We start from the raw sequence: 25,727 nt of genomic DNA, 5'->3' as shown, positions 1-25,727 counted from the left end.
ATTCAAAATTTGCGTGTGTCTAAATTATCAGGAGATACGAAGAGAGACGAAAACAGTCAAAAAAGTTGGAAAGAGATAAAAAATTGCATAATAACTAAATGAAGAAATCAGCCTTAGCTGGAACAATTTGGAGGAAACAAATCCCCATTTATTTAGTGATTTCTCAGACCTGATCAGACCCAATCGGAGAGACCGAAAATTTGAGCTTTCATAATTACCCTCCAAATGCACTCTACCCCTTATAAACATTAGGGTGGGTTACTCAAAAAAAGTCGACGGCTTTTGACCAAAAAAATCGAAAAAATTCCATTTTTGGCAATTTTTCTTGATTTTTTTGAAATACGTATAGGTATATTTGTCAATTTCCAGAAGTAGCCAATTATGTTTTGATACTTTGACGTGATCAATGCGAAATGAAATATTTCCGAAGAAAAAATTTCCCAAACACGAATTTATCGAAAAATAAGCGATTTGCAAATTTTCAACCGCTCGGTAGAATTTTGAAAAGAGTGGTCTTGGATTTTGACGGCATCGGCATAAATCGACGCAGAATCTCAAATACCTAAGTACTATTAGTTGAGATATAGGATCATTTTTTTTGAAACAGGTTGAGTAGCGACAAGAGCGAAAAAACAACGATTTTTTCGAAAATTCCTTCTCTTTCGAGAGCCTATTTTTCCCTTCCAGGGACACCCTCGGTGCTAAAAATTTTTTTGAGTAATTTTCAACTCAAAATGAAGGTCTTTGCTGAATTTGTTCGAAATCTGCCTACTTTTCGTAGAATGACCCTTCGGATGTTTTTTTGCCATATGGATCTGCCTTTTCAAAAAAAAAAATAAAAAATAAAATAAAATAAAAATAAAGGTGAAATGAATTAGTGATTTCTTGAAATTTGTCACGGAGATTTTTGTCTCGTCTTCGAGGACCTATTTATCTCTCTTTCAGGCTTCAAGGGTATCTTTGGAACAGAAAATTTTTCCGAGTGACTTTTCAACTCGAAATGAAAGTCTCCGCCGTGCCGAATTTGGTAACAATTATTCGAGCTTTTTTTTTGCGATCCATCCTATCATATTTTAAACGTTGATATAGCGTATTTTCATAAGTAGGATATGTACTTCCAAAGAACATTATTGTAATTTGTTTGAACCAGTCAAAGGCGCTATAAACGTGGAAAAATTGACCATCATCATCGTTTTGTAGCCAAACAACATAAGAGAGTGCTCAAAATGGACCATGGATCCATCATGCAATGATACTTGGAACTGTAGGTAGGTCTAGGTATACTGGTTATGGCATTTCCGAGTGTTGTTGGCAACTTGACTCGAGTTCGAACATTTGTTTACAATTTTTACGTCGTTACGACGCGAGTAAGCGAGTATATATGTAGTATCATTTAGATATTGGCGATGGAAAACGTCGAAGAAATTGGCTGCTGCTGGTGAAATTCACGAATGATTAATGGCAATAACTGTCCAAGTAGGCTTGCCAGTGCGTCCGAGTGTTTGTCTATGCGATCACGCGCACCCGTTTATTGTTTTTAGTAAATTAATTTTTTCTTCTCCTCTCACTTTCTCCTTTTACAATGCTCGCTATGCCTTTGCTGGGTATATCGTCGTACGTAATTTCCACTAATGGATTTATCACGACGTTTTGCCATAAACTATGTAATCGTCGCGTTCTTTCTGCTTTATATTTGACATTCGGAGGCCTTCGTTCGATAGTCATATGGTCAGTTTTGGGCGTTTCAGATGATCTAATTGATAAGTAGTAGCCTAGCTACGAATATATATGCGGTGGATATATAGTGGATGGTGGATGAGTAGATCTAGATACTTATAGGCACGAGTTATCAGACTGCGATGTGTGCTTTTTCACTTGAAAATATGTATTAGATTCCTGCTCGTTTTTTTGTTTTTTTTTTCCAATGGATTTTCTATTGTGATTCGCAAAAGTTCGTTCGAAGAAAAATAGACGAATGGCAGGGTAGAAAAATGAAAAGAGCAGGAGAAAGTTGGGGAAGGAATATGTTAGAAATTTGGAATAAAATGTGAGTAAATCATTAGTTCATTCATCATTTCATCAGAAAAATAATATAAACAAGTGTTCGAAGAGGAGGAGAGGTCGCATGTAGTTTTTATGAAAAACCACATCACGAATAAAAGTTCAAAATTTTAATCGGTTTGATTTGTTCAAAATAAATGTAGGTAGGTGCCTCTGCCTACGAGTATCAAGCACTTCGGGCTTTAGGCCATTCAAGAGTTAAAATTTGGCTACTGTCATCCGTGGAAAAATTTCAAAACGGTTTTCTTTCAAATTGTATATGATTCATCAGATAGGAAATTCACATTCTTGTAGGTGACGATAAGTAGGTACCTACGTTCGATATACTACATAATACTGGTTCGAATTTGGTTTAACGCTCGCGATAAAACCACTGTACCTATTTTTATGTATTATACATACATAGGTACTTCATAAAATATCGGAACAGAGTAAGGGATCGGCTTGTTTGACAATTTGAACAGCATCTATTTGAGAAATGGGCCGGCGTTCGGCGTTGGCGGTCAACATTTATAGATTTTCGTTATTACTCGTACACGAGTACACGAGTACCGCGAATACAAATTACACTTACACTGATAGACATACGAGTATAACTCGTATTTGTACAAGTACATACATCGCGTACTTTTGGCGCGTTGCATTTTTGTCTATTCGTTTTCGAATTCCGAAACACTTACACTTCACCGAGCGGTGGTTTGCTGGTTTCTTCCGTATTTTTCGCGAGATATTTCACACGATGAGTCGGCAGGCGGAAAAACAAACGTCGTAGATGAGTAAACGATTGCACAGTCGAGTAAAAATAAACCTCGAGTTTTCAAATTTGATTAATTGTTTCGGAAACTTTCCTACGAGAATGTCTATTGTGCGTAATTATTTTCTCGAGCACGCAGATTTTTCTAGCGTTTGTTTATAAATGCGATTCGTTCGATGGTTCGTTTTAAAACGGCCAGTTTTTCAGTTATTTTTCGTTATATCGACCCCCCTTCCCCTCCCAAAGAAAATTTTAGGCGACAAGTTGGAAATTTTGAAGGAAATGGAAATTCAAAGAATTATCAAAAACCGTGAATTTTCACTTCTTGAATTAGATATGGGTCATTCCATGCCAAATCGGCGGATTTTTGCCCCAAAGTTCTTCGATTTTTTTCAAAATCAGATCATGTGTAGAGGTCATCAAACGATGACGAATGACGCAAACCGGACATTTTTTGGATTTTTTTTGACGAGCTGTGGCACTTCAAAGTTCTCCAAAATGGCCGAAAATGGAAAATTTCAGTTGCAAATTGCTCCGGTTGTACGCGGTATAGAATTTCGAATTTTTTCTCAAATTGCAGTACTTTGAGGGGGTAATTGACGAATGATGTCAAAATCAGTGTTGCCACTTTCTGAAACCTGAAAAAATCAATTTAAAAACTTATAATTTAAATATAACCACGATGTCTCCCAGTAAAAATTCTGAAAAAATTCTCAGTTTTAGTCCTTTTTATGCAGAATAACATGTCAAAAAATTAGAGGGGCGTTTTTTTTCATTTTTGAGAAAAAAAATTACAAGTTTTATTTTTATTGCAAAAGTACGATCAGAAACCTAAAAAATGAAAAATGTTGCATTTTTGAGATATTTTACCAATGAGTAGACGAATATGTGAAAAAAATCCCCCTCCCCCCAATTTGTCAACGAATTGACGAGAAATGCCATTTTTCGTACTATAGGTAAGTACCTACCTAATTTTATTTTAAGAGTGAAATATATTGAAAAAATGTCGCTGCCGTTGACAAATTGGGGTGAGGGGGGTTTTTTTCACATAATTTTTTTCATTTTTCATAAACTGAGCCGATTTTTTGCATGGGTATAAATATGGACCCCTAAATTTTTTTACCTAATTTTGATTGAATGTTTTTTAGAATGTCAAGAAAAGTGTTATTAACAAAGAAGACATGTCCGAAGTGTCAAAAATGAGACCATAATTTTTTCATTTTTCATCAACTTGGCCAATTTTTTGCATGGGTATAAATATGGACCCCTAAATTTTTTTTCCATCTAATTTTGATTCAATGGTTTTTAGAATACCGAGAAAAGAAGACAAGTCCAAAGCATTAAAAACATCTTCAAATAAATTTTTTTACAATTTTCTGAAATTTTTATTCATTTTTTGAGGGGGTCTATATTTTTACCCGAGTCCATATTTGTACCACTTTATGACACGTTTCTAAATTTCAAATTTCTCCGTGAGTTTTTAACAAAAAAAAATTTTTTTTTTACACAATATATGTACTAGATTCTTTGGCCTTTTGAATGGTATATTCGAAAAAAAAAATTGATTTTTTTCTACCCTTTAAAGCCAAAAAGGTAGAGGGGGTCCATATTTGTACCTTCTCCTCTAGGTATTTTTTAAAAATATTATACTTTCCTGAAAACATTTACAAATGCTAATGCCATGAAAATCAACTTTTTGCATCACCACATCTGTTTACGGCAGGGGAGGGGAGCGGAGTTCTGTACTGAAGAGAGAAAAAATATGGGAAAGTTTCCGTCTCAAAAAGTCTGACATTTCAAAATTCAACAACTTAGTATGTAATTAAGTATGGTAAACGAGGTAATTTTGGCACCTACAATCGAATGGATAATGTACTTGCGTTAATTTCATCATCGCATCGATCGAATAAACGACGTACTGCGTGTATAATTTTATACATCATTTTTAATTGAAAACACAGGCATTAGCTTAGTGTGGCGTGGCGCAGCGGACACGTGGCTTGCGTCTATATTTTTTCGTAATTTTTCGCATTACATACAATAATAATTACAACGATATAGCTTTCAGCGCGTAATTTATCAAAGTTTCAACGCGATGATGATGATGATGAGGTGAAAAAGAAGTTTATTATGTACATGTTTGCCACTCTGTACACTGCCTCTGTACAGTGTATAGCTATACAGTGTCTATTTGTAGTACGTTAGGCTGGGTAATATTAAGTTTGGGTATAAAGGTGCGATGTTTATTGAGAATAATTAATTTAAAACCGGCTTCAAAATGTCGACATGGTAGGTTAGATGCTATTTGTATTTTATCGCTCTACGAACTGATCGGAATTCGAAATTTGTATAAGGAGCTGTTATAGGTAGGTAATAGGTATACTTACCTATATCGAAGCGAACATCGCGAACGCGTGTAGTATCGTTCATTATTCGTGTATTGTAGATATATACCTCTTGAAGTACCTGTAGCTAGATTAATTTACTCGTATTTATCAAATGTACCCGTCCGATACTCGTTTACGTATCTTTTTAATAATGAAGCGAACTATTGCCTAAAATATTATCATCCTTTTTTTCCTCAACTGAAAGATGCCAGAGGAATTTATCGTCGATAATGAATCACCCGTACGTTCGATATTGATGGAATAAGGGTGGATAATGAAAGCAGTTTTGTTGGCGTGTACTGTGTCGAAATATCGAAACACACTGGTCTTATAGGGTACTTACTACTTGCCTACTCTAAATATTGCAAATTGGTCGAGTTTTTTTCCTCAAGTTTTCAAAGGTCTGACATTATCGTATGAAGTATTTGATATTTTCCTCCCAACTTTTTAGAACTCTCAGCGTGCTTGGTACCTTTCTTGTGAAAAAAATCGAAATTTTGCCAAATTGAAATGAGAAACCGAAATTTTCCCGATGCCCTATTTTTCAACCCCGCCCCCCTCCCCATCGAGCGGCGATGCTTATTTTTGGATTCTCTAATTGTGAAAAAATCCTTTCAAAAAGAGCTGAAATCTCTTTGTTCGATTTTTTTCTTCAACAGCTGACAACGAACAATACGTACATATAAAATTTGGTAAGAAAACTTCGCTTAATACATATTCCAAGTATGTACGTTGGCTATATGTACGTATACTGAAACCTACCGAGCAATTTTCATCGTAAAATAAATAGAATGGCATTTTAAGCAGCGTTACTCGTACCTACGAGACCCAATATTGGAACACCTTATTTTCAGCATTGGCATCGGCACCGCAGTCAGCAGTTTTTGAAAAATGAACGCCTCCGCGTAGGCAGAGGTACCTACCTACCTACCTATTTGTAAGGGTAGGGTGCAGGTAAAACACAACTACGAGTAGGTAATACCTACAGCAGCGCGTCGTAAGATTTAACACTCGCCAATCCCACCTTTTCGGCAACAAAAAGCAACCCGTAAATTTCCTCAAATTAATCACCCTCGTTTCCGAATTCGTTTTCGCTCCACTTAGTTATCTCGTTATCGTGGCAAACAATATACTGTACAGCAGAACACACGCACACCACTACACAGGTAGAGGTACCTAGTTTCATCCAGACCGCCGAAATTCCAGCTGAAACCGGTTGGTTAACGGGGCGAAATTTTTCACCACCGCGTAATTCCGACGTGTGCCACATCATCGGAATTTACCAAAATGAACGCCTCGAGCCCTCTTTTCCGACACACATCACCCTCGTCCTTGTCCCTTACAACCCACAACGTGCGTTTTGATCGTAATTTACCTACCATTTGGAAACGCGAATGCGGCAATTTTATTGTACGAAATTCGGCGCATATTTTATCACGTTTATTCTGCCATGCTCATGCCCATGCCCCTGTACCGGAGTATCCTGCAAACCTATGTACCTACCTACGTCGTTTTCGCATTCCGATCGTAAAATTTATTACCGTTTTCCTCTCTTAAATAAATTAGACAGCGGAATCGCTCGCAGGTAATTACGTTTATCACTTTGAATTCGCAACTTCAAACCGCATATTTCGACTAGGTATATTTTTGGTGATTTAAAAAATTTCCACGTATACGCCAGCCTACCCCTACCCGACGTAAAAATCAGAAAATCACCAAAAATGCTTCAAAGGAAAGGTGAATTTCTCTAAACAAAATTGTAAAATGAAATTTGAAAACCGATGTCTTGGTTGAGAAAAATCCGAGTTAAGTAATGTTTCTTTTGAACACTCAAGGGCAGTGACACACAGTGGGCTGTGAGCACCCTCAAAACGGGCGTAATTCAAAAACTTACAATAAACCCAAAAACAATTGCAAAATGATATCCTCCCTTATGTTTTTGGGGTCGCAGAATACGAATTTGACAATATTTTTTTGTAGGGGCATGGGTGGGGGGGGGGGTCAAAAATTCAAAATTTGGCCATATTGACGTGTGATATGTCGAAATGTATGTTTTTGAGGGTGTAGATTACGAATCTGACAATATTTTTTTCGTAGGGGTGAATGGTGGGGGATGAAAGGGGTGAAAACGGTGAATAATTCAAAATTCGATTCAAATGCTGTATGATATGTCGAAATGTATGTTTTCGAGGGTGTAGATCACGAATCTGACAATATTTTTTTCGTAGGGGTGAATGGTGGGGGATGAAGGGGGTGAAAAATTCAAAATTTGACCATAATAATGTGTGATATGTCAAAATGTACGTTTTCGAGGGGGTAGGAGGGGTGAAGGGTGGGGAATGAAGAATTTTCTGTTGGGGAGCCGTCAAAGTCCCACTAAGACAAAAATTTCCAACTTTTTATCAAAATTCACTATGATTTTTCACTACAATCGACTGTGGGGGTCGTTGGGTCACTTTGGCGGTCGAAAATGGCTATTGACATCTTGAAATACACTATCTCAAGTATTACCAGCCACTGGAATTTCCCGTGCATCTACGTGCGAAAATTTGTTCTATTCCAATTTGTGCAGCCGAGTAGGAGAAAAACGGGGTTTCAAGATGAATTTTATCTCTATAATTACTTTATAAAAACTAAAATCCAGTAAATTTATGGAAAGTACTTACTTTCAGTTGAATTATTCATACTTGGTAAATGTTGACGTATCACACATCATTATAATCAAATTTTGAATTTTTCACCGTTTTTACCCCCTTCGTCCCTCACCATTCACCCCTACGAAAAAAATATTGTCAAATTCGTGATCTACACCCTCGAAAACATACATTTCGACATATCACACGTCATTATGATCAAATTATGAATTTTTGACCCCCCTCACCCCCCAACCCCATACCCCTACAAAAAAAATGTTGTCAAATTCGTATTCTGCGGCACCAATAATGTAAGGGAGGATATCATTTTGCAATTGTTTTTGGGTTTATTGTAAGTTTTTGAATTACGCCCGTTTTGAGGGTGCTCACATGTGGCGAAGGGAGTAAGCGCTCCCCTGGCGATCAAAAATTCAAAATAAATTCACAAAAATTGACTTTTTTCGGTTTTTGGACCTATTTTTTCGGAAAGTTTTCGCTTTACCTTTATCTTCATACGAGTAAAATCATCCCACATCGCGAAAGGTTTCCAGAAAATTATCTGTGATTTCGATTTTTCATGCCTGTAAAATTTGATTTTGCCCACTCCTTTAGAAAATCCTGGCTACGCTAGCGCCACTGCTCAAAGGTGTCTACTCGTGAGGTATTTTTGAAGTATCGCTGCTTAAGATCGAAATCGAAACTGATGGCTTTTGACAAATCAAAACGGTTGTAGGTAATTTCTTGATTTATTTCACGAAGTCAAAGGTCATCGGCACGACGACACGACGACGTGAGTATTCCCCGAGGATCTAATGAACTTACAACATATTTTTGTGGTGTACTGTACAATATGTGCGCGTTAGTGCGCCGTTGAACGTATCGTATAAAGGCAAGATTTAGGTTTAGAAAATCGAGTCGTAATCAAGTTTTTACGACATTGAAAAGCGCCGTCGTCGCATCGAATTACTTTGTATGTGTAAAGGTACTAAAGGTAGGCTCATAGGCTGACCGTGTTTAACCCAACCGATAACTTTATAAATGAAGGTATACTACGGGTATCGGTATACCTGCCTATCTATTTGCGGACGCTTTTTACATAGAATTGAAAAGCTAACACCTCTGCCCCTACCTGCCCAGTGCCCGGTGCCCAGTGCCCACCCATATGTGTGTCTGTGTATCTCGCACAAAGCTTTGGCCGTAAATCGTACCTCTTAATGATCGCGTGGCTAATTTAGAACATACTCGTAGAAGAGTAGATAGGTACATATACTCGTACTAGTACAAGTACATACAACACAACACACAGACACCGCATTTACTATAAACGTTATAGAGAGACAGTTGGGTGGCACGTCCGCGTTCCAATTCTGTACGAAGGGGGAAGGCTGAGCACTGAGAGCAGGGCTTATTGCGAAGAAGTGTCCGCAAGGGACGACGCGATGCAGCGCGGGGGTGCGCGGTGTGCGGTGCTGGTTCGGTCGTATGTCTATGTACAAATATGAAATATACGAAAAATATTCGCCGTTGTCAACGTGCAGCGAACTGATCCGCGAAATAATTTGGATGATGAAAATGAGACTAAGAGCGTTGGTGTACCTACGTTTTTGCGTTAAAAATACTCAAGAATTCGAGAATTTTTAGACGCTCTCGTCGCTCGCCCTTCGGCCCTTCTGCCCTTCTGCCCTTTTTTTTCTTTTCCTTGCACTGCGATTGTATACGTACTCGTCGTACGTTTGTTGGCGTTTCGAAGTGACCGAACACACAAAACGATGTTATCTTATATTTTCTCGTATTTTGTGTATGTGTTTTTATCTAAGCGTGTCCGTGTACCTGTGTGATACAAGTTGTGCATTATTGTCTGATGTCTCATGTACACCAAAACCATAAGGTGTAGGGTAGACAGACATCTGTAAATTATGATGTGATGATGTGTTCGTCGTTTTTTTAACCGCTAATTTTACTTACGAGACTTACCGCAGTTGTAAAGATGCTTTCGTTGAGTAACGGTTCGAGTGTTTTTTAAATCTGAAATATATACGAGTAGTTCGATAATCGTGGTCTTTTCGTTGCACATTTTTCAGCTTTTTTCGAATTTGGTGCGTCGGATTCACTTCTGAGCCGCGATTTTTTGTTTGAGTGACACGACGTGATGAGTCGTGTATAATAATATAGTGCTGTGTTCGATATTGATACCTACCTATTTTTACTCACGTCTCCGTCAGACTGATCGAAATGATGCGGTGCTGTGTGATGGGCTGATGGTTGTCGTTAAAGTTTGAGTATTACAGGTTTTGTTTCGACGAGTAATTCTTATCTCTGATGTGTGATTCGAGCAAGGATGAGATGTGCGGTGAAAAGAATTGCGAAGAAGTGGCACCCAGCGATGGACCGAATCGCAGGATTCGTTGCGGACGTCGAAGACGTGGATGGACGGTGGTAATTGGACCTGAAATAAGGTACATACTTGGAAAATATTTTTTGTTACAGAGTTCACGTAATGAGACTGCAACGTATGCAATTGCTAGTGCGACAGACCTGGATTACAGAGCGGGTGGGGGGGGGGGTGGGGGTGCCATTGTATTTTGTAGAATGTAGATATTATCAACGACAGCTTCTTTTTTCCAATTAATCGCAGTTTTTTGTCGGATGTTTTTGACTGTTTTTCTCTGCGTTACAAGATACGTGAAACGACTATATAGTGCTATACCGAGTGAAAAAAAATTGTTCTGGAAATTGAAAAAATGATGCACCAACATTACCAACAACCTACAACACTCCCTTGAAATGTCAAACGCCCAATAGATAATTTCATTACGGTTATTATTTCTGATAGTATAGGATTTTTTTTCCTAACAGTTATTCAAAGAAATGATTTTTCCCGACTGTTCCTGATTTTCCAGATTTAATCGATCGATGTGTACATATCAAGTATAAAAGTACTCGTAGATCGCAAGTTGTCATTGTGCCAACGAATTACGTTTTTTGATGATTTGTGAATCTTTATCGTAATTGAATGAAAAATAAAAGTTTCGCTGTTTCTAATCGACTTGTTTTTTTTTCTTTGTTACAGGTGAGTTGATCGAATGTATTTTACTTTGAGGATAATTGTCATGGAGTTAGTAAGTATGTGATTTGAATTCCATATTTTCTGTGAAAGAGGACATCTGTTTTTATGTACCTGTTTTTCTTCTTTTTACAAGTTTTAAGAAAAAATTTAGTTGCATAATTTAGCGATGATCTCCCTTTCACAGGAATCAACATGTTACACTTTTGTTCTTTTTTCACAACATTTTGAGAGCTCAAGAGGCACCCAAAGGTTCTTTATATAGATAAAACGTTCAGAAAGTGAGATTTTTATTACTGTTTTCGTATTTTTTTTTCAATTGTTTTGTTTCCGCAACACTACATTTGAAACCCGCGGTGAGTTGAGAAAGAGGGAGAGAGGTTTGAAATATCGCAAAGTTTTAAAAATCAGTATAGATAAGTACATACCTAGTACCTAGTTCGCTTGTTTTTTTTATTGCGACGCGACGTTGAATTTTTCTGTTCAAAAAGAATTTTTGTTGCCCTAAAAATGTTGAAAAAATTCTTAAACATATCACATCATTTTCCTAGCCTATTTTTGGTGTCTCATGTCTCAAATCAGAGGTATGTATTTTTTCAATATTCACGAATCAAACAATCTGAAATATGGCAAATTTACGTTGATTTTAAGAATTTTGAGACACACTACACCTTACCTGGTGTTGGACTTGAAAAAAAAAAACTAGACAGCTGTAACAGTGTGCATAGCGTATGTTGTTAAGGAAGCACAACATGATTTCGAAAAAAAACAATGCAATTTTGGAAAAAGCACTTGCGCAATTTTGAAACAGAAGCACAACGCGATTTTGAAAAAAAGCGATTTGGATTTCGAAAGCAGAACGCGATTTTGATTTTGAAAGAACAATGAGACTTCAAAAAAAGCACAACGCGATTTTGAAAAAAATAAGCACAACATGATTTTGAAAAAAAGGACAACATGGAAAAAAGCACACACACAACGCAATTTTGAAAAAGCACACTGAGAGAACTGTTTAGTAGAAATTACTGTAAAATTTAGTAAAGCGGCCCTCTGGTCACCCTTTTCGTAAAATTTACTACATTTTATAGTACAGACTACTAAAAAATGTAGTAGAAAAAGTAATTTTTACTATATTTCTTAGTAGTACATACTATGAAACGTAGCAAATACTACAAAAAATCGACCTGAGGTCCCCTTTACTACGTTTTTCAGTAATTTTTACTGATGTGATTTTTCTCAGTGCACAACGCGATTTTTGAAAAAGAAGAACAACGCAAATTCGAAAACAACAACGCAATTTTGGCAAAAAAAGGACAATGCGATTCTGAAAAAAGCACAACGCGATTTTGAAAAAGAAGCACAACACAGTTTCAAAAAAAAGTCACAGCGGAATTTTGAAAAAACACAATTTTGATTTCAAAACCACAACGCAATTTTGGAAAAAAGCACGATGCAATTTTGAAAAAATAAGCACAACGAGATTTTGAAAAAAAGTCCAACACAATTTTTAATAAAAAGCACAATGCGACTTCAAATAAAATCACAGCCTGATTTTGAAAAAAAATCACAGCACAATTTTGAAAAAACGCGATTTGGATTTCAAAAGCACAACGCAATTTTGAAAAAAAAGCACAATGCAATTTTGAAAAAAACAATGTGATTTTGAAAAAAGCACAACACAGTATTGAAAAAAATCACAATGCAATTTTGAAAAAACGCGATTCGGATTTCAAAAGCACAACACCATTTTGAAAAAAAGCACAACACGATTCTGAATCCATTGCGTGATTTTGAATTTAGTATGCTATTCTGAAAGCTCCAAAGCACAACGTGATATATCTCAAAAGCATAATGCCACCCCAAAACCAATACAGTTCTGAATGAACCTCTTGGAAGCACTGCAAAATTACAAATGACTGGTGGGATTTGATTCAGAAAGGATAACCACCTGCTTTCTTTGTCTAGGTACTGCATTTGTGTAAATGAAATACCGGCAGAAGTTCTAAAAACCTTTCTCAAAATTGAACAATGGGGAAAATTTTTTAACCCCTGTGGTGTTTCATTTAGGTATAAGCGAGATAGAGAAGCGAATACATACAATGGATCATTGAAAATTTATTTATTTTTCTAAAGGTACTGTAGATAAGAAATTAGATTTCTATTGCCCTTCTAAGTGTAACACCACCAGGGTCACATAACAAATTTTCAAATTTTATGTAAAAGGTTTCTATGGCTTATTGTGTTTGCAGATCGGCATCTCTCATAAATATAACACCACAGGAGTCATGTTTTTCATTGTTCAATTTTGAAAAATAAATTTGAAAATTGAACAATGGAAAAGATTTTACAACCCCTAATAAATTTTGAAATTTAACCAAAGTCTGCTTCGCTTCTGATAAAATCTTTTCCATTGTTCAATTTTGAAAAATAAATTTGAAAATTGAACAATAGAAAAGATTTTACAACCCCTGTGGTGTTACATAAATTTTGAAATTTAACTGACATCAGCTTTGCTTTTGTCGACTTCGCTTTTGATATGGCCCTTTTCCTCTTTTTTATTGTTTTTTTAGTACAAATTTTCATAATTAATTGCAATTACTCAAGAAGCTACTTGAGTAATTACATTTATAATTACGACATTCCCTGCCTCAAATTAAGCCTCACCTACGTATGAAAGATTCAAAAAAATCGGTCTATTCCTCTAAGAGAACATTCGAGCCAAAGAATTTTTCAACTTTCAGAACGAAAGTAATAGTGTGCTACGCACACTGGTTGCAAAGTGTTCAAAAATGAAGAAAATACTAATTTTCAAAATTTTGAAGCATGCAACTCCCTCTCCCCAGTCCTTTTCGTGACTCCTATACCCAAATATACCTAATTGAATAGGTACCTATGTAGGATGTCAAATTAGTCAGGTTTTGAGTTTACTGAAGTCCTTCTATTTTGCTTAAAATTTGTTTAATAAGCTCTTCTCTTATTATGGAAGAAAGTGAAATCGCTATCCCCCCCCCTGAACTAATCTCGAGGTAGGTGATTTGTGTGTGGGTGTGTGTTTTTTTGAGCAGTTACAATTATTTTTCTCATGATGACCAATTTTAGAATTTGATTGCTGGGAACTACAAGTACACCATCTTGGAGGAAATCTATCTGTTGCATTCTGAAAATAATTAAGAGTAGATACCTACTTTTAAAAATAATCTAAAATTCAAAAGTTCAAAATGAAGCTCTTTTTGAAAGTTCAACTTTTCAAAGCTGGTAAAATTAAAAATCGAAAAAATTCAGGAAGCGTTAGTACATTTTTATGAAATTATTACAACTTGCACGAACTTTTCGCGATGGATTTCGCAAAACAATGAAATTTCTGTTTGTCAGTCATTTTGAAATTTTTCAAATACGCTTCGTTCCCGCTAAAACATCTTGGGAAACTCTAGTTTGCGTCATTTCCCATCGTTTGATAATCTCTACCGAAAATACCGAAATGCAAAACAGGTACCTACGAAAAAAATCGACGACTCTTTGCGGCAAATTTTGGCTGATTTCGCATCGAATGACCGTAGTGTAACTTTTTTTTGGCGAGTTGAAATTTGTTTATTTTCAACAAGGTAAACGAAACGCATAACTTTTCGGGACGAGTAAAAAATGCCATTTTGTGAAATTACGTATCTTCGAAATTGAAGGAGCCGGCGGCGGTAGGTAAATTATTGAAGTTTTGATGGGCATTGGGCCTTGAAAAGTACATTTGCATGTAGTGCCTTCAATTTTAGAGATAGACTGTCTCGGTATAAGATAACTTTTTTGTTCGGCTTAAAAAGTTTCAGCGGGTATTTTCTTGTCACATTGTACGATGAATTTTTATTTTCAATTAGAATTCACTTGAAATAAGTTCCGAGTGGACGCCACTGTTGGAAAGAACAAAAAGTCTTCTCTTTTGTTTGTCATTCGGTAAGTCTTAATTATTCTCGCAACTGTCCGGTGTATTACGTTATAAATAATGACAAATGAGAGCGAAAATCGGATTTTTATTCGCAATTTTTATACTTCCTTCATTCTCCTTTTCTCTGCAAATTAAAATAATTCTTTCATAAAGCTGACTTGTCTCGTGGAATGGAATAAATAAAAAATGTCACGTCTTACGTATGATTTCAGTTTTCAGTTCATCTAGACGAATGAACTTTCGCAGTATGAAATACTTAATAGATTTCGCGCGATATAAATAGCAAAGCTCGACGTTTGATGCGTAGAATAAAAATGTAGTTCTCGTATTCTAAAATAAAAGAAAAAGAAACGAACCGCCCGATATGACAGCAATTATCCATTGACCGTCCAGACTTTCAGCTGGAACTGGAAGCGAAAAAAAAGAGAAAATATTGATTCATTTTTCGTGCGGAATACGGATGGCAAAATAGATATAAAAGTACGAGCTAGCAAATTGCATAAATTTTGATATTCATAGCTGAGGTTTTTCATTTTTGGAAAGCGATAAAATTGCGTAACACGACGAAGAGTCGGGAGTCGGATTGGTGGGGTCGGTGGGTCGAACCAGGGAGACGTAAAAGCGAAAACGAACAAGTGCCATACCTACCTAACAACACCAAAATATATTATACTATTCAAATATTTCGAAATGTGAAAACACTCTAGGGAATTCGATCTTAAAGTCATAATCGTCAGAGTGAAAAAGAAGTTTTGGCAACTACGAGTAGGTACCTCTGTGTGTAGTGTTTTTGTTATACCATACTACGTATACCGTTGTGTGGCCGTGGTAGGGTAGGAGTAGGAGTAGGAGCAGTGAGCACCTAGCACGGTCGAGTAAGACACGAACAAATTGTCGAATGCTACATGTGAAGAATTTTGATTCTCGAACGATAACTTTTTATACTCGAAACCATTTACGCGAATATATTTTTCTTTTCTTACTCGTAGTTTTCTTTCTTTCTTTCTTCTCAGTAAGGTTTCTCGGCGTCGCGTCGTGCTGGAAAACGTACAGCGAAGGGCCTGTATTTCAGCTGTTTTGCCAAAAATTCTGTAAATACGTTAGTAAATTTTGTAGTAAGTATTTGTTGGGGAAAGTGAGCGAGAGTGGGCTGGGGAAATTAAATTCAACTTTCGAGCTTGCTATAGAAATAGAAGTAAGACTACTAGGATGTAGTTGAAGGGTATATACTGGTACAGGGCGCGGCGCGGTGGAGGAGATGAAATTAATAGCTCGACTAGGTCTCGGTATAATCTTTTTAAATGTGTAAATTGAGATTCATTTATCGTCCGAAACATTTATAAGTGAGATAAATTCTGCTTTATTGCAGCGCGGCGCGGCGCGACTTATGTAACTTCAACTATGAGCCGCTACAGTGTATGAGTGTACACTGTACACATTACACTTATCACGCGTTGATTATAACTTTTTGCTTCTATACATTTTATACCATCATTCTTTTTAAAATAGTGCGCGTGCAGTGCGTACGTGTGTGATGATTTAAAAGAGCCATTTCAAAATTTGAGCGCCGACTTCAGCAACGTTCTCGAGTGAAATTTCATTCGTAATTTGCGAATGAATTTCAACGAAACATTTTTGAATTCAACTTGACTTCTTTATGCTTACCTACTCATTAGGTATTAGTCCGGCATATGACAATAGGAGTAATTGCATTGCACCCTTCCCCCGCCGATCCTCCGGGACAACTTTTTTCTTAAAGGGACATCCTGAGAAACATTTTAAAGCAAACTTGCCCAAAAAAAGGTTGGCCTTACTTACAAAATGGCGTCCATTTTGATTGCCAGGTCAGCCGAAATCGCAGATTTTGCGTTTCAACATACCTTACAAGTAGATCGAAAGATCATGCAAAAATTTATCACCTGTCAAAATTTCAAGTGCTAAAGTGCGTTTTTTGATTTTTGGCGAATTTTTGAAAATCTAATTTGAGGGGAAAAATTAAAATTTTACCAAATTGACCAAGAAAGCTGAAATTTGGGATATACCCTATTTTCGACATGCCAAATCGATTGGAAACGGCTTCAACCCGTTTTGAGCAGTTCTGGAGCCTCCAGCGACTTTTTGAAAATTCCTGAAGCCTCCAGCAGATTTTTTAAATTTTAAATTTTCACAAAATTTCATCAAATGGAGATGGAAAGCTGAAATTTACTCTACACTCCGATTTTAACACTCAATGAAGACGACTTCAGGTGGATTCAAGTCATTTTAGAGCATCCAACGACTTTTTTGAAAATTACTGGAGCCTCCAGTAGATTTTTGAAACTTGAAATTTCCCCAACATTAATTTATCGAATGGAGTTGGCAAGCTGAAATTTACTTCGCAGACTACATGGTGGTTTCAAATGATTTTGAAGGTTCCAGCTACTTTTAGGAAATTCCAATTTTCCAAAAAAAAAAACGCCATACAAACCTTTCAAAAAGTCGCTGGAGTCTCCAAAACGACTTGAAATCTACCAGCAGTCAACTTCGTAGCTTATTGAAATTAGTTTGCAGAATGAATTTCGACTCTCCATCTCAGTTTGATGAAATTTTGGGGAAATTTCAAGTTTCAAAAATCTACGGGAGGCTCCAGTAATTTTCAAAAAAGTCGCTGGAGGCTCTAAAATGACTTGAACCCATCTGAAGTCGTCTTCAGAGGGTGTTAAAATCGGAGTGTAGAGTACATTTCAGCTTTCCATCTCCATTTTGATGAAATTTTGTGAAAATTTAAAGTTTCAAAAATCTGCTGGAGGCTTCAGGAATTTTCAAAAAGTCGCTGGAGACTCCAAAACGAATTGAAATTTACCTGCAGTACTTCGTAGCGTATTGAATTTAGTTTTTAGAATACATTTGAGCTTTACAACTCCAATTTGATGGAATTTTGTGGGAATTTCGAGATTCAAAAATCTGCTGGAGGCTCCAGAACTGCTCAAAACGGGTTGAAACCGTGTCCAATCGATTTGGCATGTCGAAAATAAGGTATATCCCAAATTTCAGCATTCTTGGTCAATTTGGTAAAATTTTAATTTTTTCCCTCATTTTTGCCCTAAATTAGATTTTCAAAAATTCGCCAAAAATCGAAAAATGCACTTTAGCACTTGAAATTTTGACAGGTGATAAATTTTTGCATGATCTTTCGATCTACCTTTGTAAGGTTTGAAAAATTTCGTGCAAGTCCTATGTTGAAACGCAAAATCTTCGATTTTGGCTGACCTGTCAATCAAAATGGACACCTGTTTGTAAGTAAGGCCAACTTTTTTTTGGGCAAGTTTGCTTTAAAATGTTCCTTAGGATGTCCTCTATTAAGAAAAAAGTTGTCTCGGAGGATCAGCCGGGGGTGCAATTACCCATATTGTCATACGCCGGACTATATGTATGTAGTATAGGCATAGACGTTAGTGAACGAAATGGTGCTTTGAAATTTGAAAATTTCAAGCACGTGAGTAATTTTTTTTAGAGAACATCAGTAAACGATTTTCACCAGTTTTTGGCAGAAAAATGTGAATTTTGATGACTTGGCTTCGGGGCTTTTGGAACATTTGAAATATAATTTTGTGTTCGCGGGTTCCATTTAAGAAATTCGATGAAAAATTTTACTCCTGTGAAATTTACTTATTCTATGTTATTGCGCAGCGCAGTGGGCATAATTTAAACGTACTCCCAACAGTAGGTAATAGGTAGGTAAAGGTATTCAGGTTATCAAGATTCTTTTTTATACTCGTAAGTACAATGGTACATAGATATGAGTAGAAAACGACAATAATTTAATGTATGTGTAGGTACCTACCTAGTACCTACCGTGACGTACTCGTATTATTATGTGATAAGTATCTACCTTAGCTATAGCAACAGACGTAAGCAGTAAGCACATAACGCAATATCGTTTTTCCATCCCTCTTTTTATCCTAGTTCCGCCCTGATTTGAAACCATATTATCGTTAAATGCTATAAAAAATTCAACTTATTGTCACGTTCATTTTCGGTCTGCATATCCGTATTTAACACCCAAGTCCCAAAAGCCAAAAGGGCATATTAAGTACATGTATAATGAAGGTGTGCCTATAGAATATATTTCGCTTGTCATTGGCAGATGAAGTGAAGTACGAGTACGTCTATCTAATGATGAATATTGATGCTTAATTTATGTCTATAGCGATCGAATACTCAAAATGTTAGCGCTTGAAAAAGGAAAAAATATGATTACTGTGCCGAATTAATGCGAATATTTTATTCATTCGTTTGCTGCGACGAACTTATAAAATGAAAAAATTATCGCCATTATTATTTTATGTGTAAGTATAGGTATACGCTTATAAATGCCTGAGCTCCGTTTTATGATGTTTTATTCATTGAAGTCTTTCCGTGTTTTGGTGTTGAATTTCTGAATGTTTTACCCTACGCGAGAGAAGCGACTATTTCAATCGGCACAAAAATTTTTAAACCGAACAAAGAACTCTATTTCAGCTGTTGTAATTCATTTTTCGAATTTCTGGAGAATTTTTCAAAATTAAAATTTGGTCCTAAAATGAGGGGAAAAAATCAAAATTTGATCAATTTGATTCGATAGACTGAAAGTTGTTTTGTACTCTATTTTAGACCGACCGAATCGATTGATGATGCTTTTGAGCCGTTTTGGAGCCTCCGGCGCATTCTCCAGTCATTTCTCTCACAAGTAGGTAGGTAATCCCAGAGGAAAAATTTTGATTTGAAATTACGTAAAATGTTTTTTCGGAAACTGAAGAGTCCAAAAATCCGCTAGAGGCTCTAGAAACGGTTCGAGTCCATCAACAAATGGTTGAGAATAGCATACAAACCAAATTTCAGCCTCTTAAGTCACTTTGATCAGATTTTAATTCTTTTTCATAAAGAAACGAGTCGAATATGAATTTTAAAATTCGTCAAAAATCGTGAAATAAATTTCAACACTTGCGATTCCTTTGCAGTTTTAGGTGATTTTGAATAATTTTGATGCTCTATAAGTGCAGTTGTAATTTCATTCCCCACTCGCAAAGAAAATACCTAATAGTGATGTCTGTTCTTGTTTTTTATCACCTGTGTGAAAACATTTATTCGATCATCTTCTCTTCTATGTACATTTTATCATCAAACCTTTTGATCTAGAGATGGGCCTGATCAACCAAATTAAAAATGTTTTTCTAAGGTCACGATCTTTTTTTTTTTTTTTTTTTTGTGAAACATTGACATTGTACAGTAGAACATGAATTGAATTAAAAAGGTCGTCGACATGTGACTGACCAGTATAGGTATGTACGTGAACATCACGTATTAGCGTATCTATGGTATCACTTGTTGCTTTCACGATGATTCATCAACTTACAAATTTTGTTGTGTTTTTAATCATTGTGGTATACTCGTTTAGCAGCGGAAGAAAATAAATACTGCTGCGAAGTTTTCAAAACCTTCACAAAGAAATGATACTATTTACCTACCTATGTGAAAAAAATCCGCGTTACTTCGTATTTTTTTTCCTTTTTTTTTTTTTTTTTTTTTAGAAACCCCAAAGCACAAAACCACAAAACCAATCTATGCACAAAGTACAAAAATACTTTTCGCACGTCGAACGAACACAAAACAAATGTTTGAAGAACCTGCGAAAAGTTTAACCCAGCTTTTTTTTCTTGTTTATTTTTCTACCTTCTTTCTTTCGGTATCCTGCGTGAAGAATATCGAGTTTCAAAGCTCACCTTTTTTATTCGACTCTTTGGCAATGTGACGCCGAATAAATTTGCTAATGAAGCAAATAATGCTGTAAAAAGATCTTTCCTCGTCAACTAAGCAGCCTGCTGTCTTTTTTTTGCGAGTTTTTTTCTTTTTCTTTCTATCTTACTTTCTTCTTCTTCTTCTTCTTTTTCTTGTAAACGCTTCAATTAAATAAGTTGTGTACTTTGAACGTAAAAGCTGCGTTATTTCTGTGTATTTTGCATAGTAACTAACGAGCAAAAAATGTCGCTACATCTCGAGAAGAATTTTTTAAATGCAACTCGAGGCAAAAATCGATACCATTACTTGGTAGTTAATATGCATAAGGTAGGCCTACGGGGTGTGGTTAGTTTTATTATGCCGTGGATGGGGCTTTAACTTGGCTCGAGTGGCTTAATCCTTTTTACGAGTAAAAGCTAATTTTCGACATTTATAAATCACTTTTTTCCCTCATTATTAAAATTTACTTATTTTGAAAAATCAAAATTTGCCAGAGTCAGATGGATGGGGTTGATAAAATTTCACTCGAGCACTCACATGTTTCAAAATGCTGCGTACTTAGTTACTTATGTTCAAAAATACGCGTAGGCATATTCTTTCATATGTAACATATTTGGTAACTCTACCTTTTGAATTTCACGGTCAACGAATCAATTTACACTTTACAGTATAGGGTTTAAATTTCCACGCTGCTGGCCAAATTGCAAATTGGAACCTCCATCAGAACATCTGGCACATGGAGTTGGGATGTGAAAATTTTCGCTAAAAATTGGCGCAAAATCTGGAATTTTAAAAATCCGTCAACGTACGAGGAAAATACGTAATCTTGAAATTTGAAAATTTGATCGATGAGTTTCTTTCCTCGGAACGTGATTTCTTCTCTGGTACGCGAATTTCTCGTACCTTTTTCAGTGATTTTTGTTTGCTTACGATTACGAGTGAAAAGCAAATTTTCCATGGCATGTGGAATTCGCTGAATTAGAAAGTGGGAAATTGTAGAGAATAGTAACTAGTGTGGCTCGTAAGTCGTACTCGAATACGAGTACACGAAAGTTTATCCGCAACAAAAATGAAATTAATAAATTACCCTTCGCAACGAAATTAACGCAAACGGCGGCAATAAAAAAGTAATTAAAACAACTGGGAAATGGGGTTGAAGTAGAGGGGTGCAGGCACCAGGCAACGTAGCATGGGCATCGGCATGGGCATAGCGTGCATAAGTGAGGTATCGTAGACCTACGTTGCGAACGTATTATAATTATTGCGAAAGTTTTATTTTGCGTCTAATTATTTTGGCACATCTTGCATATAAAGTCAAAGGAAATAAACTTTTTTAACGAGCATTACAACAAAGCGTGAACTGCTGAAAATTATCACACGAAATCGTTGCTTATAGTTTTATTTAATTAGAAACATAAACATAAGACAACAGCCTCGCCTTTGTATAACCATCCATTACCTTATTCGTGGCAAGCCATGCTTAAGGCTCGGTGCTGAGATTGGTTTCATGTTTTATGGCATCGTATCACGCATTGGCGTAAGAGAGAAGAGATGCGAATTGAAAGTTGGGTTGAGAGTATACGGGAAAAACATCGAAGATTTCTCAACTCAATTTTCAACTGTCTAAATTAGTTTGGAGAAATCTAAAATTACGCTGGAGGCTCCCCAATGCCCATAAATATGTAGTAAAGTTCAATTAAATACCTAATGAACTAATTGTTTTTTAAATTTAAAAAAAAAAATGAATACCTAAGTTTCTAAAAATGGTCAATTTTGAATTCTCAGAAATTCGCCAAAAATTAAAAAATCAATTCGGTTTGCTAAAATTTTGACTATACGAACGGTTTAGACAACTCTGTTTCCGAAAATTATGGCCCCGTTCGATTCAGCGGCGGAAATCTCGATTGGTTCCTTCATTATGAATAAAATATAGAAAGGGGGTTCTGCACCAGGAGCTGCTGTCGAAATTTTAGCCCATTTAATGGAGTTCAATCGATGGATGATGAGATGGCGGGTTCTGCGCCAGGCGCTGCTATTAAAATGTTACTCTATAAAAAGAAAGTTCGGTACATGGCCTATGAGGCGCCAGGTGCTGGCGCAGTGCTGAAAGATCTAGTCAACAAAATAAAAGTTCAGTTTATCGAGGTAAAATTTTGATTTTTTTTGCATCGCCACTTAATTTTTAGCAAGTTTTTTGAAATTTCAAAGGCCAATGCTCCGTGAAAAAAAAATTACAATTTGATCAAAATAGCGTAGAGGGCTGAAATTTTAATATTTATAGCCCATTTTTGACGTATAGAGTTGATTGATTATGGTTTGGAGCCGTTCTGGAGCCTCCGGTGAAATTTTTGATTCTACAGTTTTGAGAAAAATGCAGTAAAATATGAAGTCAAATTGAAATTCAGCGTCTGTAAACTCGAATTCACTATGTTTGAGATCGGTTTGATTGTTTTTGACAAATGTTTTCAAAATCATTTTGCGCTTGTTCAAATTAAAAAATGTTTCTAGCGATTAATTATTTTTGAAAAATAATCAATAAAAATTACTGTGCCCGCAAAAAAAGCTGAAATTTGGTTGGTATCCGATTTTCGACCTTCCGAGTCAATCGACTATGGATTCGAGATATTTTGAAGTCTCAAAGGATTTCTAGAATCTTCGGCTTGAAAAAAAAAAAACGGTTGAATTAATATAGAATTTATCTATAAATTCTGATTTATGACTCGACACGTTAAAAATGGGTGTAAAAATTGAATTTCAGCATCTTTTCGTTCACTTGTTCGCGAACCTCGAGTTTATTTTTGTTATTATTGTTGATTGTTGTAATTTTTTTCAAAGATAATATGTACTTGTTAGATGGAAAAAATTCTGAATTTGAACCGGCACAAAAGAATTGAAGAAAATATCTGTTAAAAATCGATCCAAAGGATGACAAAAACAGTAAATGCGAGCTTATATATTTTCAGAACTTAATTTGACACCACTCGTGGCATTTTTTCAAAGGCTGTAGAATTTGAAAATCCGCTGGAGGTTCCAGAACAGTTTACAATCCCAATTTCTTCGTTTCACATCGATTCGATCAAATTTTGATTTTTTTTACGAAATAGTTCACGCATTTTTTTGAAAAAAAAAATTTTTTGTCGCAAATTGAGTCGAAATTTAGGCTAGGGGAGTTTTTCGAGCCGGCGAATTCATTTTCTATGCCAGATTTTTACCACAGTGCACGCTTCTATAAGAAAAGGCGCATTTTCGGCTCAAAAATGACCCCAAGAAAGACGCGATTGAATTTTGCATTTTTTTAATGGCGTTTTTTGACTAATTCGAAGTGGCTGAGCACGAAAATGGCGCTCATTTTGCAATCGGATTTGTGGTTTGTGAACTAGTGGCAAATTTCTCACTGAAGCAGCGACCCACGACTCGAGTGAACAGCAGATTCAGACTCGGCGACCTCAAAATACCTAGTCGAAAACCACATTTTCTTAGATTTTTTTGAAACACGAAGAAATCCAAAAATGCAAAAGGGATCGTGCATTTTTTCGATCGAAAACCTTTTTGTCACAAATTGAGTCGCGACATTCAGTTGGAGAATGGGAAGGGGGTTCCGGGACATTGATTTCATTTCCGGTATCAGATTTTCACCAGAGCACATAAAATTCTCTCAGAAATAGGCGATTTTTGTGTTCAAAAATGAGACGAGAATAGCTGGGACCATAAAGGACCACATATAGACGTGTCAACGACCTTTTGAGACCAGACACAACCCCGGATGGTCTTGAAAACCCAGACAGACAGGTCAATGATATGATCTTTGAGACTAGACTGAATGCCAGGCGCCTTTCAAACGTCTCAGACGACTCTCAAAAGCCAGACAAACAGGTCAATAACCGGACGAGGTCAGAAAGGATGCCAGACGGCCTTCAAGAACACGGTCTCCTCTCATTTAAAATGAGTCATCTTTTAGACTGAGCCAGCGAATAGTTGTAAAATTTCGCATTTTTAATGACGTTTTCTGACTATAGTTTGAGGTCGCTGAGCCCGAACAAAATGGACACCAGATTCGCACTCGGCGAGCGGCGACCTCGAATTAGTCAAAAACTACTTTTTACTCGATTTTTTTGGAAATCCAAGAAATACAAAAAATGCGAAGCAGCTAATTGTAAGTTTTTGATATTTTGAAAATTCGCTAAAAATTGAGAAATGAATTTCTACAGCCCACTTGGGGTCAGCTATAGACTTTCACCGGCGGCGCGGTGGGTGGATTTGGCAATTTGATGTGGCCTTTGATGCCTTAAATTATCCACGATGAGATGCGATTGATATTTTTTTTCGCCAGAAATTGATTCGTGAGCCAAAGTTGGCACTCCTTTCGTTCCCCTTCCTATAATTGGGATACCCTACGGTAGTCTGGAAGTTTACTGTGGGGAAATTGATAGAGAAGATGTCTAGGTGACGATTAACTGTGCACCGCGCCACGCCGTGGGTATAATAGGCATTATACGACTAGATAATGGCGGTTTAAATGATTTAAAAACACGCTACGCCGCGCTCCGCTGGTTGCGCTAGTAGAGAACAAGTAGGTATATAGTGCGAATCGTCAAACACGTAAATTTTCCAATTTGCATGCACATAAATAATAAACATCTCTAGACTGGAAACCTCGCCGGGTATTTTCTCGGCAATAAAATTAATTACTCGCCTATTATTCGCCGACGGCATCAAAAATGAAATACGACTGGCACAGAGTAGAAAGAAGCGAAAAGAGGCAGGCGAAAAAAGGCGAATTGAAAAGGCCGACGCCGTCAAACTTAAGCGTATAATCCTCGCGGAAGTGTCACCGGCGGCGAGAAAAATTTCTCTCTTGTTTGCTCGACTCGGGCTCGCGTAAAATTGAAAATATAAGAGGGCAAAATGTCGAGCTGACAAATCAACGAGTCCGAAATAAATATTCATTCGCGTGGTACGAGTATTTAACATTTTTCAATTATTTAAGCGTCTTTTGGGGCGGCCACAGCTGTCTGCTGTCTGCGCGTCTGCTGATTATGAGTTTCAAAAACGCCTACGCTTACACGCGTTTCGAGTACCTATAGGTTAGGTTAGGTTAGGTTAGGTAAGGTGTAGAGCTGACTCGTATACTGGTTTA

General features: G+C 36.5%; 1 protein-coding gene across 6 annotated transcripts in view; it reads left to right on the top strand.

The window, feature by feature from the left end:
* dnc (phosphodiesterase dunce) overlaps window positions 1-25,727 on the top strand; it is a 474,861-nt gene that overhangs the window by 226,259 nt on the left and 222,875 nt on the right. The window contains exon 1 of one of the 6 annotated variants that reach the window (XM_065356109.1): window positions 9,654-10,291. The exons of the other annotated variants lie outside the window; for them this stretch is intronic. Coding sequence (XP_065212181.1) covers window positions 10,155-10,291 — 137 coding nt within the window. The 5' untranslated portion in view covers window positions 9,654-10,154. Of the gene's footprint in view, window positions 1-9,653; window positions 10,292-25,727 lie in introns of those variants that run through there. 6 annotated transcript variants of the gene reach the window in all.

The sequence above is a fragment of the Planococcus citri genome, chromosome 3 (assembly GCF_950023065.1).
Source record: "Planococcus citri chromosome 3, ihPlaCitr1.1, whole genome shotgun sequence".
NCBI classification, from domain to species: domain Eukaryota; kingdom Metazoa; phylum Arthropoda; class Insecta; order Hemiptera; family Pseudococcidae; genus Planococcus; species Planococcus citri.
The sequence above is the reverse complement of the archived record's forward strand: the minus strand, read 5'-3'. Positions and strand labels throughout refer to the sequence as shown.